The 19,243-nt window shown below is 35.4% G+C and overlaps 1 protein-coding gene across 6 annotated transcripts in view; it reads left to right on the top strand.

The window, feature by feature from the left end:
- Window positions 1–19,243, top strand: part of LOC104896728 (nuclear pore complex protein GP210) — a 54,477-nt gene that overhangs the window by 10,213 nt on the left and 25,021 nt on the right. For all 6 annotated transcript variants that reach the window (XM_048647443.2, XM_048647441.2, XM_010683515.3 and 3 more), the window contains exons 7-19: window positions 3,308–3,446; window positions 3,537–3,685; window positions 6,497–6,608; window positions 7,071–7,636; window positions 7,731–7,854; window positions 8,426–8,703; window positions 9,521–9,616; window positions 11,594–11,656; window positions 15,846–16,037; window positions 17,103–17,162; window positions 17,230–17,295; window positions 17,904–18,032; window positions 18,133–18,252. In XM_048647443.2, coding sequence (XP_048503400.1) covers window positions 3,308–3,446; window positions 3,537–3,685; window positions 6,497–6,608; window positions 7,071–7,636; window positions 7,731–7,854; window positions 8,426–8,703; window positions 9,521–9,616; window positions 11,594–11,656; window positions 15,846–16,037; window positions 17,103–17,162; window positions 17,230–17,295; window positions 17,904–18,032; window positions 18,133–18,252 — 2,094 coding nt within the window. The remainder of the gene's footprint in view (window positions 1–3,307; window positions 3,447–3,536; window positions 3,686–6,496; window positions 6,609–7,070; window positions 7,637–7,730; window positions 7,855–8,425; window positions 8,704–9,520; window positions 9,617–11,593; window positions 11,657–15,845; window positions 16,038–17,102; window positions 17,163–17,229; window positions 17,296–17,903; window positions 18,033–18,132; window positions 18,253–19,243) is intronic.

The following is a 19,243-nucleotide window of genomic DNA, read 5'->3' as shown; positions in this document are numbered from 1 at the left end:
TCTTCCCTCTTTTCGTTTAAGTGCGTTTCCAAAAGATCTTCCCTCTTTTACTTTATTCCTTATTTGGAAATTCTTTTTCTCCTTTTTACCCTCTCATGTCCCTATCATATGGTCCACCATTACATTATTAATTCAAGTTTACTCCTTTCTCTCTCCTACTTTAACCCCTTTTTATTTGTTTATTTATCTTAACCCCTCTCTCTCTCCTACTTTACCCACCCCATACCCCACACAAATGGATCCTCATTGGTATTTGTAGGAACAGTAACAAGGAATATCTTTAGAAAACAGAGGGAGTATGAACCATGATTATTTATTAAAACAGTAAATTAATATCAATAATCATGATTAACATTAAAAGAAAGCATAAAAACATAGTGTGTAATGGAATCTTGAGGAAGAAGAAAAGAAATTAACCAACAAGAAAAGAAACAAGGAGGCGCTGAAAATAAGCACACCCACGGCAGCAATAGCGACACAGTTCTTGGTGGTTTTGAAGGCTTTATGACGTTTCTTGTTGAAGAAGAAACGTTACTTGAAGAAGAAAAAATAAAGGAAGAAAGAAAATCGTGAAGGAGAGAGAGAAAATAGAAAATGCCGTGTGGTTTGAGAAAGAGGAGAGAAAAAATATTCTTTGTGTGGGGTAAAATAATTGGGTATTAGGATATTTATAAGGAGGCCTCCTTTTGGGCTTCAGAAAAGGAGATTGGGCACAATTAAAATTGATGATGAATAGGATAAATAAATTTGACCTCCTATTATCAATATGACTCCTCTTTCCTAATATACTTAGAATTTAAGTTCCTCAAGTCCACTTAGACTTCTTTTCCAAATCAAATTAGTATTTAAAACATTTATCAAAGCATGCTTAACTAAAATATTTTTAACTTTCTTAAATCCTTTAAATAATTTCATTTGACTTTTAAAATAGTCAACCATTTTAAATAGTCAAATCATTTAAAACTAAATTATGTTTAAATATAAATATATATATACTAAAATATATTTATAAAATCCTTTAAAATTATGGGGGATTATAGTGTAAATCGGTTGGACTGGATTGAATTTTGCTAAATCCAAATCCAGTCTAAAGTTTTTTGGACTCGAGAAATTGAGTCCAAATCTGATTTGAACTTTTTTTTAGCCCAATCTAGTCCAGCTTTAAACTTTATTCTTAATTCCAAATCGAGTCCAGAAGTCCAAATTATATATGGATTGTTTTCTTAAATTAGGTTCACAGTTGAAACCGTTTTCTCATGATTGAAATTCGAAAAATTAAACTCATTATTGCAAAATTAATTTTTGAATCAAAATGGCGTGTGGATATATTAAAAACTACACCATTCCACATAAGTATATCCATTTTAAAGAGTTCTAAAGAATATAATAACATACAAATTGAAAAACAGAAGAACCTAAATAATAATAAAAAATGCTTCTTAACAATCTGTAATATGTAAGCACGCATATGTTAGTTTGTAACTGTCATCACACATGAACACAAGACACAACAACCCATCTAACGTAATTTTAGAGTTTAGATTATTTAGAGTTGGAGATTTATGTTGCACAAGGGTAAGTAGGGTACTAAGATAAGACATTCAACAATTTATGGTTGAATATTTATGTAACAAGAGGGTAACTTTGGACTGGATTGTTTATATGCTAAAAAGCATTTGGATGGACTTTGGACTCCAAAGTTTGAGTTCAATTTGGAGTAAAAAATTGGAGTTAGAATCGATTGCAGTCAAACAAGTTTGGACTAGATTGGACTGGATTGGACCCTGGACTTTTCGCAGTCCGCTTACACCCCTAGATATCAGAACTACAGCTAATAGGATCATATAAACATAGCATATTATTAAAGGGGTATATTGGTGGGGATAGGGCACACCAAAACAAAACAGGAATTCTGTGCACAAGATGTCCTTATCCATGCAGCAGTGTCAAGCTGGCTTACATATTTGTAGCTTACTAGTATAATTCCATTTTATTCTAAAAAACACATAGATAATAGACTTACCAACTTTTGGGTTCTATGTTACTATGCCAGCCGATGTGGATTGACATGCCCTTTTCTATTGGAAAGACAGTTGCAGATTAACTCCTTTAAGTAGTTGCAAATACTGCAAATCAGTAAGGCCTTGTAATCTTTGCCAACACAGGGAAACATGGAAGACAAGATGAACTGAGCCTTTGTAGTAACTGAAAGAGCTGGAACAATTGCATATACTATCATACATATAGAACATACACAAGCCTCAAGAAGCCATCAGAAATTCAGATCGAGAAACCGAATTACTACTGTAATTCATCTGCCAGAAGATGACAAGTTTTAAGGAAAAGATTGGATTGACTCACTAGAATTCTATAATTCACAGATATTAAAACATACCTTTTAAACTAAGTTGTCATTGAAAAAAGAAATGCGAGTGCTTAAAGCCTTCTGCACACTTTTACCAATCGAAATCTCTCATAGATCTATAATTACAGATTATCAGATGTTCCTGAGAAAAAAAATCTATCAAAGCCAATATACTGATTTTGATGTCTTATTGTTATTATCCCATCTCTCATTCGAAGCCAACTATGATGAGAAATTCTGCTGACACTACTAATAATTTCTTGTATATGTAGATATGAGAATCAATACATAAATTTTTTATGAATGACTTGCCTCTTTGTTGCTGAAAGGAGAGCTACTCACAACCTAATAACCCACACTACCTATAGTTTCTTATTTATGTAGACAATACAAGAATTTTATAATAACTTACCTCTATGTAGCTGAAAGAGGAATTATTCACTTCCTAAAATCCCACACTACTTGTAGTTTGCTAATTATGTAGATGTGACAATTTATAAATGAAATTACTAAGACTGACTCACTTCTTTGTAGCTGAAAGAAGAATTGTCCAATTCGTATAAACCATATGCTGTTCCTGCGAAAAGTCTGCTGTACTGTTTACTCCTGAGTTTTCGGGTCTTCTTTGTAGCAGCAGGAATGTACTGCTCATGCTTGTCATGATTGGAGAGGTGTGGTTTCTCAAGGTTTTCCGCATATCAATCTGGAGATTATGCGAAGTTTTAGCATTTGAACATATAGTGAATGGACTCCCTTTCGCCTAATGTAGTCTGTTGTGAATAGTCCATATTTCATCAAATCAATGACGGAGAAATGGAAATAACATAATTGAAATCTAATGCAAAGATAAGCTGTACAAGGGGTTTTATTTATTTATTGTTTACGGAGTTTGAATCTCCTCCTTCCCACTCTATAACAAAATATAAGCAAATTCTGCTGTAGGCTCTAAAGGTTGTGCAAGAAGTTATGGTCTGTGATCAAGTGAGGGTTATAGAAGAAGAAAGGAATATTTCATTGTCATCCATTATGCTCCCGTGGTCACCAGATATTTATCAGGAAGCAGAGCTAAATGCCGCAGGAGGTTTTTCTCATCCTTGCCTGGCTCAATTGATTAGCACATCCATTATGCTGATTTATTACTCTAACCTTGATTTCTTTGGCGGTCTTGTAGGTTGTGCAACTACACCGGCTGAATATAGATGGCTTTCCTCTGATAGCAGTATTTTATCTGTATCAAATATGGGTGTTGTTCAGGCCAAGAGGCCTGGTAAAGCCACTGTGAAAGTTGTTTCCATTTTTGATAATCTCAATTTTGATGAGGTATCTACTGTTTGGTCACTGTCTCTTCTTCTGCTTATCTTATTTTGAGAAAAAAAATGACGAGTAGTATAATTACCTTCACATTAAGCATCTTTAATTTGTACCTATGACTTAGAATTCTTTTTGTGGCCAAAGGATGTGACTGTCTCTGTCCTTCTCTCTTTATCAGTAGCCTGTGTGATGTGTTTCTTGAACCAAGAATCACTAAATTTGGGCTCTTTGATGTAGTTTAGTGGCTTTTCTATATGAAAGATTATGTAATCTTGAATGAATCTTGATTTAAAGAATGGTTCTTTATGGTTTCTTGATTGATTCTTTAATGAATTAGTAACAAAAGTAGTAACTAGTAACCAGGATATGGAGAACTTAGGCGTATTTCGTCTCAAAGTTCAACTAGGGTTTTGGATTCTCTCCTAAATCTTTAACTCACAAGAATTAACTCAAAAATATTCTCTACTTTATTCATATGGCCGAAATTCTTGATTTATAGTCAGGGAAGAAAAACTCGGCCGTTCCGTTCTAGAACGGGCGCTTTGTAACGGGTTTGAGAGTTGCCGTTCCGAGAAAACCCGTTCTAGAACGGTGGAAGGAAATTCACACCAAACTCGGCCGTTCTGCCGTTATGTAACGGATTTGCGGCGTTCTAGAACGGTTTTTTGGCCGCATTTGTGTTAAAACGCGAGGCAAAGAAGGAAAAAGGAGAACAAAAGCATAAATCGGACTAAAATTTCTTGAATTAAATCTTACCAGGCTTCTTCATGCTCTAATTCGACACAAAACCCTCAAGTAATTTCATTTAATTACTTCAAATTGCAGTCTAAAATTGAAACCCTAATTTTAAAGAAACCCTAATTTTTAAAAGAAACCCTAATATGCGTATGGGAGGAAAATGATGGCCCTTGCTTCACCGGTCATGACAGAAAATGCCGGCGATATACCTTTAGATGCTTCTGGCATCGTAGCCGCCGGTGGATGCCGGCCGTTGTTGAAGTAGGTTACTTCTCTTTTATGGATCTGATGATTCTTCTTCTTTCTCTCTCTTCTTTTTTCTTCTCTTTTTCATTTTATTTTGTGACTGCTAGTCACGTGAGAACTGAGATAAAATATCTCGCTTGTTCTCCACTTCTCTGTCTTCTTTTCTTCCTTTTATTTTTATTTTTTATTCCCTTTTTCTTTTTTGTCCCCTATTTTTATTCTCTTTTTCTTTTTATTCCCACACTTAGTCACACCTTTACTATTGCACCAAAAAAAAAAGAGTAATTTCCATCAAAAGTACCCCAAATGTTGTATTGATAACAAAACAAAGTTAAAATGCTGCCTATGTGAATTTTTTTACAAAATTCACGTCGCGACGACCGCGAAACGTTCTATTTGGCCGTTACGGGGCGTTCCCGCGAAAACGCGACCGTTACCGAGAACGCGACCGCGACCGCGTTTTTTTTCCCTGTTTATAGTACAAGATTCCTAAACCTATTAAAACTAGTAAAGCTTAAAGGATAAAGTTAAATAACTAACTAACTTATCTATCTTTATCTTAAAGGATAAAGATAAATAACAAACTAAAACTTATCTATACCACACGCCTATCTTAAGATAATTAACAAAATAAAACTCCTAATTAGACTCAATGACAAGGAATTAGACTCCTAAGTATAATAGGATTCCTTTATCAAACACTTAAATTAAAGCAATTAAAACAATTAAACTACATAGTCTCCTAACAGAACTAGGATACTACATAAATGTCCTAACAGAACTAGGACTCTTCACCTTAGCCACGCATCACTCCGTCGAATAACCGAGTGGCAACCCTTGGTTATCCATTAATTTCATATGTACTTAAACATAAAGGAACGACAATAATTAATCAGGACGATGTGGTGATGGTATAGACTGGTAAGAGTCCCTGCTCAACAATCGTTAGTTACAAAAAGAGAGAATGATATGGAGAAGAAAAAGTGTAACTTTGTATTTCAGTAGCAAAAAGGCTGCCAGCTTTCGAGTAGCTGAATACTCCCAATAATTACAAACTAATTAACTCCAAATTCCAGACAATTCCTATTGATTCCCTTCCCCTTTATTTATAGATCTAAAAAATATTCCCTCTATGACATTACCAGCTGTGCCAGCTAACTCTTAACAGAATTCCCCCACGTCAACCTTTTTCCAACATTACTACTCCTTTGCGGGCTCCATAGCAAGAAATGATATATTCTGTTATGAAACGAATCAAAAACCGATTCATTGGGTGGAAGACAGTTTCCTTCCACTCTCCACTAGCTGCCTCCAGGTGTGCCTGAATGAGTAATACTAGACCTGGCCTTCTCCCTGTTGCGCTTAACATAGGCAAACCTTGTGGGAGGCCTAGGCTGGTGTACAGGTGAGTGGTGGCACCATAGTTTCATCTGGAGCTGTACTATGATACTTCCACAGTATAGCAAAATGATTTATTTTTGAATAAGATCAAGGTGGTTTGACTTATTTTTGATGAGGCAAATTATTGGTACAGTCCTTGCTATATTCTGATGATATGAATTATTGAAGACTGAAATGAAATTTAATGCTTTTGTATATTGTTTAGGATTTTATAATGTGTTCCTCGCTGCACTTGGAAAAGTAGAATTCTGTCTGAAAAGACCCTTATATACTTGTTTTGATGACTGAATTCGTTCATTTACTCTGATTTTTTTTTTCTTTAAAAGTAATAAAGAATTGAGGACCCCAAATGGGTGTCACCCATTCGCAATAGAAGGGCTAATCTATTTTACTTTTTGATGCATTGCTTATTATATATTTTTTTCTGTCATGTAGGTGAGTATTGAAGTTGCTGTGCCTTCTTCAATGGTTATGTTACCATACTTTCCTGTGGAGACTGTTGTAGGATCACACCTACAGGCTTCCTTGGCTATGAAGGCATCAAATGGTACTATTACTCAAAGTTTGTTGCCTTTAGTTCTTAAACATGAATTAAGATATCGTTAAGATGATCTCTCTCTCTATCTCCCCCTCCTCTATCTCTCCCTCCCTGCCACTCCCTTTCTCTCCCTCTCTCTCCCCCCACTCTTGGTCTCACTCCCTCTCCCTCTCCCTCTCCCTCTCCCTCTCCCTCCCTCTCCCTCTCTCTCTCTCTCTCTCTCTCTCTCTCTCTCTCTCTCTCTCTCTCTCTCTCTCTCCCTCTCTCCCCTCTCCCCCCCTCTCCCCCCCCCCTCTCTCTCTCTCTCTCACACACACACACACACACACACTTCCTCCATTCCAATATAAATGTAACACTTCTCTCACAAAGCTCTCACATAATATAGAGAAATGTTACATTTATTTTGGAGTGGAGGAAGTATTTATTTTGGGGCTGAGCAATTTGTTCATGTATTCTTGATACTTGCAGGTGATTTTTTTTACCGCTGTGATGCTTTTAGTTCATCCATAAAGTGGTATAGTGGAAGTGATTTTTTCATAATTGTTAATTCCTCTGTTGAGGCATCCCTGAAGAACAAGCGACCTAAATTTGGTCCCGCTTGTGCCCAAACCTATCTTTATGCTGCAAGTTCTGGTCGAGCTGTTTTGCATGCAACTTTTTCAAGTCATGTAAACAATGGTTATAGCAGGCAGATATCATTGAAAGCATCTGCTCCAGTTGCAGCCTTTTCACCACTTATGGTACATCAAGCTAGAGATGGCAATAAGTTTGGTGGTTACTGGTTTGATTTGGAGGAAAAAGGAATCCATATTGGATTGAAAAATCTAAAGAATTTATATCTCACACCTGGGTCCTATTCAAATGTTGTACTTGTTGGAGGACCTGAAAGGTGGAGGAAAGATATTGATTACATCCAAAAAGTTGATGTTCTTGATGAATTGTGTTCCCTTCCAAAAGATGGAGCCTTGGTTCAGCAAGTAAAAAATTCAGAAGGAAATGAATACATAATTTTATGCCAAGTGCTTGGTAACTTTGTAAGTCCAATTGTTTTTAATTTTTTTGCATTAAAGATATATATTTGGTATAAGTTGACTTATCTTGTTAGTTGGAAATTAACCTTATTTTCAGACACTTGTTTTCAAACGTGGGAATATGGTGGGAGATGACCATCCACTGCCTGTGGTTGCTGAGGCAATATTGCGGATTGATTGTAGCTTTCCCTCTTCAATTGTGGTTCTCGCTGATGAACCTGGTTTGTTTCCTATTCCTTCATCAATTTGTATTCAGACTCTTGCGAAATGATAGAGGGTGAATGTGCAATGCAAAGGATAACTAATTCTGTAACAGATCAAATTAGCAATAATACTAGAACATAGTAAATGCACTGAACATGTGAAGAAAGACTCCTTAGAAAACACTATTAGATACTAAAGAGAAGCCACAATAAGAGAAAGCTAGTCTACACAGATAAAGTGTGTTCCATGAAACCGTATATAGCAATGCGTACAAATCCCGAATTGTAAATGTTACAGGAAAGCAAGTATCAACACTCAACAGCCTTTGCCCGCAAAGAAGTCCTTAAGCGTCAAGCGACTCCTAGCAAATTGCATGTGACATGAGTGAAGCAGATTCTTCCATTTGTTTCCATAATTAATCATGATGAAATCATTCCTCAATACAATTTGCTTCGATTATGTCTTAGAAACCAGATTCCTCCTTCGGGAGTCATTTAAGGGAAAAAGAATTATTATCGAGGTGGTTTGCGTACTAGCCTTACATTCCAATTATTGCACATTCTGACTAAATATATGTCACTGTTACAGTAAACAAATTGGACATTATACAAAATGCTATTCAAGCTGACCGTAATCCTGGCCGCATTCGCTCCATGCCGATATCTGTAGCAAATGGGCAGACCATTAGAGTATCAGCAGTAGGAATTAGCAATTCTGGACATGCTTTTGCCAACTCATCTTCTATCCCCTTAAGATGGGAATTGAACAATTGTCAGGAGTTGGCATCTTGGGATGAGGCTTATAATTCTCAGATGTCTTTATCCAGTTGGGAAAGATTTTTACGTCTAGAGAATGCATCAGGACAGGTACTGTTGGAACATCTAAGCATATTGGTGATTGTTGTGGTATCGTTTGAATTGCTGGTCTGTGTTAAGTAACTTTTTGGCTATCTCTCCATGTTGGGATCTTTGTTTAATACGCTGGCCTATGCTTTGTCTTTGTTTCTGGTAACTATATCTATGCTCTAAATATATTGTTCCTGACAATATCTTCTGTATACAAATATAGAACTAATGTAACCAGCTGCTGATCGCACCTCGTTTGAATTATCTTATTACTAGAGCATGCTGGCTTCTAAATTTGCTTGTTTTACCCGTAATACCATTGTATCTATCAAGTTATGGTGCTATTATAATTTTTATTACAATGTTTTAATATGCATCTGAATAGTTCATTTGTTTTTGTTCATGTGAGTTCAGTTTCAATGATTTTTGTCCCTTGCTTTAGTGATGTATATTCCGAGTTCAAAATTAAACTCTTATCCTTGAAAGGAATGTTTCAGTTAGCTAGTTGAGAGTGAAATCATGAATATATCTTATTTTTGTCAAACTGTACCTGTTATTTCTCATGACGAACTTTGTATTTTCTCCAATATATTTTTTGGTTGGAAATACTAATACAATAGAATATTGAAGTCATCTCCTGATGAGTAGTTTCTATAATATCTTTTTAGTTAGATGCATGTTTGGACCTTGTATGATGAGGCAGTATATGTATCATCTGATCTGTGGTTGGTTAAATGTCTCCTTCTCTTATCATCTCACCATGATTAACCCATAACAGGGTTGTAGTGTTTAATCAGAGGTTTTGGTTCTTATCTAGTACTTTTTATTTGCTTTCTAGTGCACTGTTCATGCTGAGGTTCAGAATCATTTCAACTATGTCTCTCCTGTATCTGAAGCTCCTGAGAATCTTCTTCAAGATGCTATTCATCTTCAGGTATGCTCTGCAAATGTCATAGTTTGTTCTTGTAAGATAAAAAGAAAACAATTCCATCAGTAAAAGGAGTTTATTGAAACAATCAACATATTCGATGTTGTGGAAACTTCTATAAATATCTTGAGGAAAAATTAGTGCTAAAACTCTTTCGATTAATCGGACCTCATGATTGAATTCTTTAATTTATTTTCTTTAATATCTTTTTCCATTTTCTATGAAATAAGAACAAGAAATTAACTTTTCTTTCATGCTTTACAAATCTAATCAACGAAATCCTAAATTTATAATCATGACTAAGGTTCCTTGAATTATGTAACTTCTGAAAAATCTAACTCTGAAATTTTTATGTTACCTACACCATGATGAGAATTTTATGGTAGGGAAGTTGGGAAAACTGGAAAATCATATTAAGCGAAAATAGAGGGTTGGAGAGAGAAAAGGTAAGGTAATATTTGGGGTTGGCGCATGGAATTAAAATTCTCCCGTTCTATAACGTATTTTGGTTTTGCCGTTCCCTGAAATCCCGGTGTGGAACGCCATGATACTTCTCGCCACGCTGTCTGTTCCATAACGCAAACTCGCTGCTTCAGAACGTTTTTATCCCCCTTACATTTGTCTTTTCAAACATTGGCCAAAAATATTTTATGAAATAAAAGCGTAGGAAAGTTTAGCTGAAAAGGTATTATGTTATTAATTTGAGACATCGACTTTCCGGAAGTTATGTAAAACAATGTGTGACAGAGTGAATAGTTAGTTAAAGAGAGTAACTCTGTTGAATCTAGAAAATATGTTAAAGCTTCTATAATCTTGAGTAGAAAATCCCGATATTGAGTAAAAAATGTAAAACTTGCTTGAGGGTTTTCGGTTCTACAGAACTGTAAAGATATTCAAAGAAAATTTACTAGTTGAGAAATGAGAACTGGTGTGAAGAGTATAGGTAAATATTAAACAATCTTACAGAACAAGAAAGAGGAAAACGGGTGAGCCACTGAGCCCGCATAATGCTATTACCAAGATGTCTTTCCTCTCTTCTCTTGGTACCGTTTGGAATGTACTCCCATCTGAATAAGGAGAAAAGTGGGTGAGAATATATTCCTTGTTATCTCCAATTTTCTTTTCTAGAAACTTGCAAAAAATTGGGGATCAAATTTGGAAAGGTAGATATATCAAATGCCTGATAATCTCCTTTTTCTTTTCTTTGTCCCCATAAAAGACCACCATTTTTTGTGCTTCTCTTTTTTGTTTAGGGTCATAGAATTAATAAAGATTAATGATGAAATATTTTGCACTAATTTTGTTTTTGGAAACTTCCCATCTTCCATGAATTGGAGAATAAGTATTCAAAACATTCCTTAATGAATTTAGGAAAACTGGCTAACTATTTAAAAATACCCTTACTTAATTGCCAAATTAAAGACCTTAACATAAGCATATGAAGCTATACTAATCTGTTTCATAAATTTATTTGCCCTTGTTAATGAATATTTTATAAACTAAATCTAATATGTGGTCCATTGAACTACATCAGGCATATACTCTAGAGTATAATATTTAAGTAAACAGGCTTGGTGATTTTTTTAATAAATACTCCCTCCATCCTCAACTTATTGTCCTCTTTGGTTTCGCTATGCATATTAAGAATAGATAGTACGATATTTAGGATTTTGGGTAGATAAAGTAAAAGTAAGAATAGACAGCTGATTGAATAAGAGAGAGAGAGAGAGTGTGTTAGTGGAGGGCTTTTCATCATAAAGTTAAAGTAAGATTTTGTATTATATAATCTTTTCTTTTGAGGGGACTTTGTATTATATAATCTTGATTAGCATAAAATTGATATTTTATACTAGGAGTCTGGGACTTTGAGTTTGGATTTAGCTTTTCCATGCGCTTTTTACTGCTTTAGTGCTGGGTGGACAGGTGGAGGGGGTGGGAGGATGAAACTCTCATCATTTGTTTTGCGTTTCTCACAAAATGCAGGTGATCTCTATGCTGCAAGTTTACCCAGAATACAACCTGCTATTCTTCAATCCTGATGCGAAGGTATATTCAATTTTATTTTTTTATTCAATATTGGAAGTTTATGCTGGTGCTACAATGGTTGAATCAAATAAGTATCCAAACTTTCTATGGATTGCCGAGGAAGGGAACTGAATCTTAAACATATAGGGAAAGTCATCTGCAATGAAATATGCAAGCACATCTAAGGTTGGGGGGGGGTTCTCTTTTTCGTTCTACGGAGAAATATATTAGCTCCATCGAACTAGTTCCAAGTTTGAGTCTGGGGAAACCCCTATGTTCATATGGAAAAAATTAATTCTGTGTATAGGTAGAAATCCAATTGTATTTTTCTTTTGCAATTCACATCATTTTTTCACAAACAACTCTTTTGAATTCAACGGATTGGTTAATACAGGCATAAAGCATCTTATTCTGTTAAATGATAAGTTCCGACTGCTCTATCTCTGGAGAAGTCGTGTTCTTAATAGTTGGTTACAGTTAAGCAATTTTACATAAATGCGAACTTGAGAGACATGAACATGAAAGCTAATAGGGTTGCTTATATAACTGGACAACCAGAACTGAAGAGCGTAATTTCATATCCGAGGTCTTTCCCAAATTTGTCACATTTGCAAGGTCATGTTGAGGCTATATTATCTGGTTATAGTTTTGGATTAGGGCTAAGGTGCTCTCTCTTTCTATCTCTTGTCTCTATTGCTCTCTTTAATCTAGAACTTATTGTTGATATTCCCTCCACAGATAGATAGTTATCCCCTCTCCCATCATACATTACCCATTTACTTTTGACATAATATTTAGGAGGTGTATTTTGGTAGCCCATTTTACCTGTAGTATGCTGAAAAAATAGATGTGCTGTGCGATTTTGTTTTGTTGCTCTTCAATCTTTGAACTTAAAAGTAAATGTTGTTTAGACCACAACTCCTTTCCTTGAACTTCCCAAATCAAGCCTCGGTCTTAGATCCAACATGGCTAGGCTTCGTTTATATCATTTTACCAATTTATGGCTTATGCTTGTCTCGAACGACATAGAGTAGCTTGAGCTCGGCTGAAATGCATAGTTGAATTCTGTTCAAACAAGAAACACAAATTACATTATTGTTTTCTCTGCAGCTCGGCTCTATATTAGTGTTCAGCTGTGGCAAGTCCTTTAAGAAAGTACCTCACTTGCGTAATCATACAGATTTTAGTCCTTGGGGTGAAGGATATATCATAATTTTGCTCAAGTAAATAAGCTCCAACTGATTTTTGGATTCAGCTCGTCGTCTAGTATTCTTAACTACTCCCTGCAGTCTTTATTAGTTTACCCGTTTTTTTTGCACAAAGTTTTAGGAGAAACAATATTGTGGGACATAGAAGGAAATAGAAACTATTATTTTATGTTTAAGTTGAATGTATGTGTTATGGAAAGTTAGTGGTCTCATTCCAAAATTAGAAACAAAAGAAATGGGTAAACTAATAAGGGACATCCAAAAAAAGAATAAGGGTAAATTGATAAAGACCGGAGGTAGTATAATATTATGAACAAGCCGAGCTAAAGTCGTAGTTGATTTGAGTTGGATTGTTGATGAGCGACTTTGTTTATGATGACTTGTAACTACACATAAATTTAAACTTTACATAACAGGAAAATTCATATGATAAGCCGATAAAGTCATAAAACCTTGATGATAAGCTTTCATCAAAGAAGAAGTTTACTAAATGTGTGATCTAAGTCTAATACACCCCTCGAGATTAATCCGTGGATTGTGCTCCCAGGAGCACGAGAACTGTGCCCCCATAATGCAAAATACTCCCTCCGTCCCAAAATACTCTTTACACTTTCCTTTTTTATCTGTCCTAGAATACTCTTTAGACTTCTATTTTGGGATGTGACTCACTATTATTTTAATCATTCTACCTTTTAACGATTGGCCCACACTCTTTCTCCTCCAAATAAAATAATACCACTCTTATTATCTACCAACTCTAATCTTGGCCTACATTATTTCTCATTACAATAAAATAATACTACTTTTACTAACTAATAACTCCTTTCACATCTACTTTTCAATAAAATAACAATTGATAATTAAACAACAAATTATCATCTAAAATTACGTGCATGGATAAGTTCAAGAGTATTCTGGGATGAAAGGAGTAGAACATTTACGAAAATGAAAACAAACATTTTACTGTTGAAGTGGAACATTATAAGAATTCACTTATGCAAACTAACATTTTATTGTTGAAGTGGAACATTACAAGAGTTCACTTACGAAAACGAACATTTTACTGTTGGAGTGGAACATCACCATAATTCAATTACTTAAATAGAACATTTTCTCATCAAAATATTTTCACGGAAAATAGCACATATCTTTTGCTAAAAAATAAGTTTAAAACGAACATTTATTGGAATAGAACATTTGCCATTGAACCATTTTCACGGAAAATAGAACATTTTTTTTGCTGAAAAATATGCTTAAAATGTGATATGAATTTTGAAGGCTATTCTAAGTCTCTTGATTGAAAGATGGTTTTCTTTTAGTATTTAGGATGGTGTAGTTCCAGATTTTATAAGTTTTAAGGCACTTTCAGACTGATTAGTAACAAATGATATGAAGTTATAAACTCCTAACCAAGGATTAGCAACAACTAGGGTTTGAAGAAGTTCAACTAATCCAAGTTGAAGATCAACTAAGGGTTTGCATGCACTGCTAAAACTTTGGATTCACTTCGAAAACATATATTCACAAGGAATAGGTTAAACTCAAATCACACATTCATAGCCTCTAATGACTAGGCATGTGTTTTATTTATAGGAGCATCAAGAAAACCTTGCTCCCCAAGCTTACACAAAACTCACGGCCAACTAGCAGTAATTTAAGGAAAGTTGCCCCTTAGTTCAAGCCTAGAATCTAGCTAGAACTTAAGGAAACACAAACTTAAGGAAAGATGTGCAAATCTTTCTTTAAATGCACTAAACTACATGGCTGCAAGGACACTCCGTTTGCACGCCACATACACCCCAATTTTTAAGGAAACTTTCCGAAAATACAACTCATGACAACTAAGACTCTTATGAACCAAAACAAGCTAAAAGCTTATTATTACAACCAGACTTGAATAAAAATAACTCAATTACTTGAATTTAAGGAACTTAACTAACAAACATAATAAAAAGACATATTTTTGGTTACAATGTAGAACCCTTACTTTAAGAGTAAAGTAAAACCATGCAACAACCAAAGAAAGCAGTAAAGATAGCTTGGTGGAGAGTCAGAGTCATGCATGCACTCATCAGAATGAACATTTGTTGAAATAGAACATTTGCTCACTGAAAATAGAACAATTTTCACGAGAAATATAACATGGTTTTTCGCTCAAAAATATGCCTAGAATGAACATTTGTTGAAAGAGAATATTTACTCATCGAAAATGGAATAAATTTGGGAACACAATAGAATTTTCACCTCCAGATGATTGCTAATGTATTTAGACTTGGAAAGAAGTGCTTCTCACTTTGTTTCACTAAACACTAGAAAACTGAAATTACTAATAATCTAAAACAAACTCACGATTATTGGGATCTTAGGCTAAAACAAACTCATTTAATCCTCACCCTAATCTTATCACTTAAGACTAACTCAAAGCAATAAGCGAGTTTAGAACAACACTAACTCAATTCAAAAAGAACATACAATTTTCTTTTCACAAACGTTGCCGTGATCCGATTTATTACTCTTTACATATAGAGGATAACAAGCAAGGTAAAGCATCAAAAGATGACTAAGTACATCAGTACCTTTAGCTACGATGAAACTGTTGCATTTAAGGAAGAGCTGGAAAGTGAAAGTCTATGAAACCTTCCCTTAAATTGAGCCATTATTTCTCGGCTCCCCTTGTGGATTCTTTATGCTAACTTTTGCTTGCTTAATTATGGATCATTCAAAAGGCTTTAAGAGCTTAAAGAAAGCTCCCACCGAATTGCCAGAAAAGCAACACCAAAAAACCTCAAAAAAGAGAAGCAGAACGTCAAGCGAAAAGGACCCTCACTGGAACCATCGGGTGCCCTTTCGGTTGGTCTAGCCGCAACCTGCCATCAATTAGAAAATGATACTTCTCCGCAACTTCGCGATCTTTGAAGCTGGGTCATGGAAATTTATGCTAGTTAAACTGTATATTACTTTGTAACTAGTCATGCTTCTAATTCAAGTGTTGCTAATTTCAGATGAATCTTTCAGTTGTTGGAGGAAGTTGCTTTCTAGAGGTTATCGTGGATGATTCTGAAGTTGTAGAAGTCATGGAGCCTGGAACAGGTCTACAATGCTCACGGTTGAATTTGGTTCCTAGAGGTGTGGGGAATGCAGTGGTTAAAGTTTTTGATGTAGGGCTTTCTCCGCCGCTAACAGCTATCTCAGCGGTAACCTCTTCTATCCAGCCACCCTAGTTATTGAGGCTTTTTTTTTTTCAATCTGTGCTTGAGTAAAGAATCAGTCAGTTTCTCTTTTTGGTGATTTCTCTGACTTGATTTGTTATCATGCCTTGAATTCTGTCCTGATGGATGTGTTATAAATATGCTTATTCTCTAAGCCTCTAGAGTCTAAATTGAAAATGTGACGGCTACTAATTAGGGAAACACTTTCAGTTTGGCCATACTTTGATCCATCAATATCAGTGCAGACGCTCGCTTCCCCCCCCCCCCCCCCCCCCCCCCCCCCAATCTGTAGCTTTTATTGGTTATGTGTAATTAGCTTTAATGCTCCTGTTTTACTAGCACACTCTTGTTGCGGCTCTTTGTTCTTCTCATTATCTTCCAAGTAGTTTCTCTATCCGTGCATTGGATAAAGTTTCGATTTGGTATGGGCTAAAATAACCTTCAGCCTATGCAGAATGTATGCAATTGTTTTTCATTTTTCTAATTTTGCCTTTTTGTAAAAGGGAAAGGGGGGATGGGGGTTACCCAGCATAATCTGCTTACATCATAGGCTCATACAGATTCCAAAAATTTCTCTAATAATTGGCTACATTACTTTTTAGAGAATGAAACATCTGAATGAGCATATGCATCCTTTCTAAGTACAGGTAACGGTCGCTTTATCGATGAAGCGGCTTGTATTGGATTTATGGAACGGATTGCAGCTAATGCGGTGTGAATTTTTTCAAAAAATTCACATATAAGGGATTTAATGTTATATTTGCAAATTTATAGTTTAAATGCCCCCACGGCGAGTCACTGTTACGTAAAGGACGACACAGCGAGGACATAATTTTTGTCACGTTGTTAACGGGATTCCTCCGAACGGCAACTTCCAAATCCGTTACAGAAGGGCCGTTACATAATAGAGGGGCCGAGTTTTAATTCCATGGTTCAGAGTAGTTTTCTTGTAGTATAATGTAGCAGACTTAGGTTGTAAAGTATTTCTGTTATATGATCTTCAATCTATTGAACAATTTAAATTTGATATCAACCTGCTACAAATTTCAGGTCAAGGTTTCAGAGGCAGACTGGATCAAAATTATATCGGGGAAAGGAATAAGCCTGATGGTATGTTTTATTTTGATCTTTACTACTATAGTTGTAATACGTTGACATGCCACCTTGGGTCATGCAGGAGGGAAGCTTAATCTTGATTGACCTTATCGCTGGAACAGATGATGAGACATTCGAGTCCTCGCAGGTTTGACTTTTCTGAATCCTAAGTTGATTTCAGCATCATTATTCTGTTGCTGTGTGCAAATAGGTCTGAAAATTTCATCTATGCACTTGTAACTTCCATACATGACGATGTGCTTTTCATTATATTCATTTAACCAAACTGTCTGTGGGTCTGCAGCCTGTCTTGCAGGACTTCTTTTTCCGTCATAGAACCGAGTTATGATCCTCTCACGTCAGTTCAATTTATACATTCAACTATAAACTCCTAAATACAAAAAAATAAAGAAGAAAAAGAAAAAAATGAAACAAAAATAACACAAGATTGTATTCACATATATGTAAATTATCAAAGTGTACTGACGGTACCAATATGGTAGTCATAGCATTTGGAAGCACCATTGCCACATGAAAGGTGTGTTTGGTGTATGCAACTGTAAGATGTTCTGGAGAAAAGATTAAATAATGAATTGATTGTTACATTATTTTAATCTCTCGTTTCCCCTTTTGGGTGCAAGAGAGCCATAAATTTTAATAAGTTGTATGGTGCATATTAAACACAATAATAGGGATGTGACAAGTTCCCATTTGTTTCCACCTTATCCTTTATAAGTTCATCTTTGATTTTGGCAGTATGCTTTCATGAATATTCAAGTGCACATTGAGGACCAAATAGTCGATCTTGTAGATGGTCATGATGGATATGTTAATGCGTCCAACTTTACAATTCATGGTAGATCGGCTGGAGTAACCACTCTATGTGTAAGTTGGCATACATTGATAATCTCTTAGTTTTAACTTTTCTATAACTTTTTCTGTGCACCATGGAAAACTAATTTTTTTCCAAAAATTAAAAAACCAGGTTACCTCTCGACAACAGTCTGGTAAAGAAGTCCGCAGTGAAAACATCACAATTGAAGTTTATGCTCCACCTATGGTACACCCCAATGATATTTTCTTGGTTCCTGGCGCATCTTACGTGGTATGTGCCTCGCTTTTAGTACCCTTACGACCCTTTTGGTTAGCGGTATTAAATGGTGGTAATGGTTTCTAGTGCAAATTTGTGAAAACATTCCCATGTCAACATCTATGGTGATGCTACTTTATCCCAAACTCCTATTTTCTTGCTAAAATTTCATTACCATCCATTACCACTTAGGAGGGTGGTGTTGGGTGGTAATAGAAATTTATGAAGGAAAACACATGTTTTGCCATCAAGTTCCATTACCATAGATGTTAATATTGGAATGTCTTCATAAACTTGCACTAAAAAACATTATTATTACCACAATTTAGTACCACTAACCAAACATGTTATTTTCATTGCTAATTAGTTTCTTTGCATGAAATTATTCATAATTTAGTCGTAGTGAAAGCTAAATCTAAAAAAATGAAAAGCATTTATGGCAATAAAGAAGTATTATGAAGCATTCATGACACTAGTTACCGTTGTTATGAAATTTGAAACTTTGTCTTCACATCATACTTATGTATAAGACGTAAGACCATAAACCTTGTCGTCAAGATAAGAATGATAAGGCGTCTTGGACTTGAGGTCCCTTAAAGTTTATTATGTAATTCATCATTTCCAAAATATTTGGGCTACGAGGCCTGCCAAGGTTTTCACCCTAAATATTGTGTGTTAATAAAATATACGGGTTTTCATCAAATATCCCGAGTTTTTAGAAAATTCACCATGTACTCTAGCACTTTTCATAATTAACCAATTACCTCGAGTTTCTTGGGTGGGGCTGAGAAGGGGGGGGGGAGGTGGTGGGGGTGGGGTGGTTAGGGCGTTAGGGTTAGACATTAGGGTTATGGGTTAGGAGTTAATAGGTTAATTAGGGTTTAAAAGAAATAGGATTAATGACTAACATAATTAACTACTGTTAAACATTAAGGGCATTTGGATGTATTACCATAAAACTCGGGGTACGTGGTGAATTTTGAAAAGTGCGAGGGTAACTGATTAA

This window comes from Beta vulgaris, chromosome 6 (genome assembly GCF_026745355.1).
Source record: "Beta vulgaris subsp. vulgaris cultivar EL10 chromosome 6, EL10.2, whole genome shotgun sequence".
Taxonomy (NCBI): Eukaryota; Viridiplantae; Streptophyta; class Magnoliopsida; order Caryophyllales; family Amaranthaceae; genus Beta; species Beta vulgaris.
Note: the sequence above shows the minus strand (reverse complement) of the source record. Positions and strands in the feature narration are given on the sequence as shown.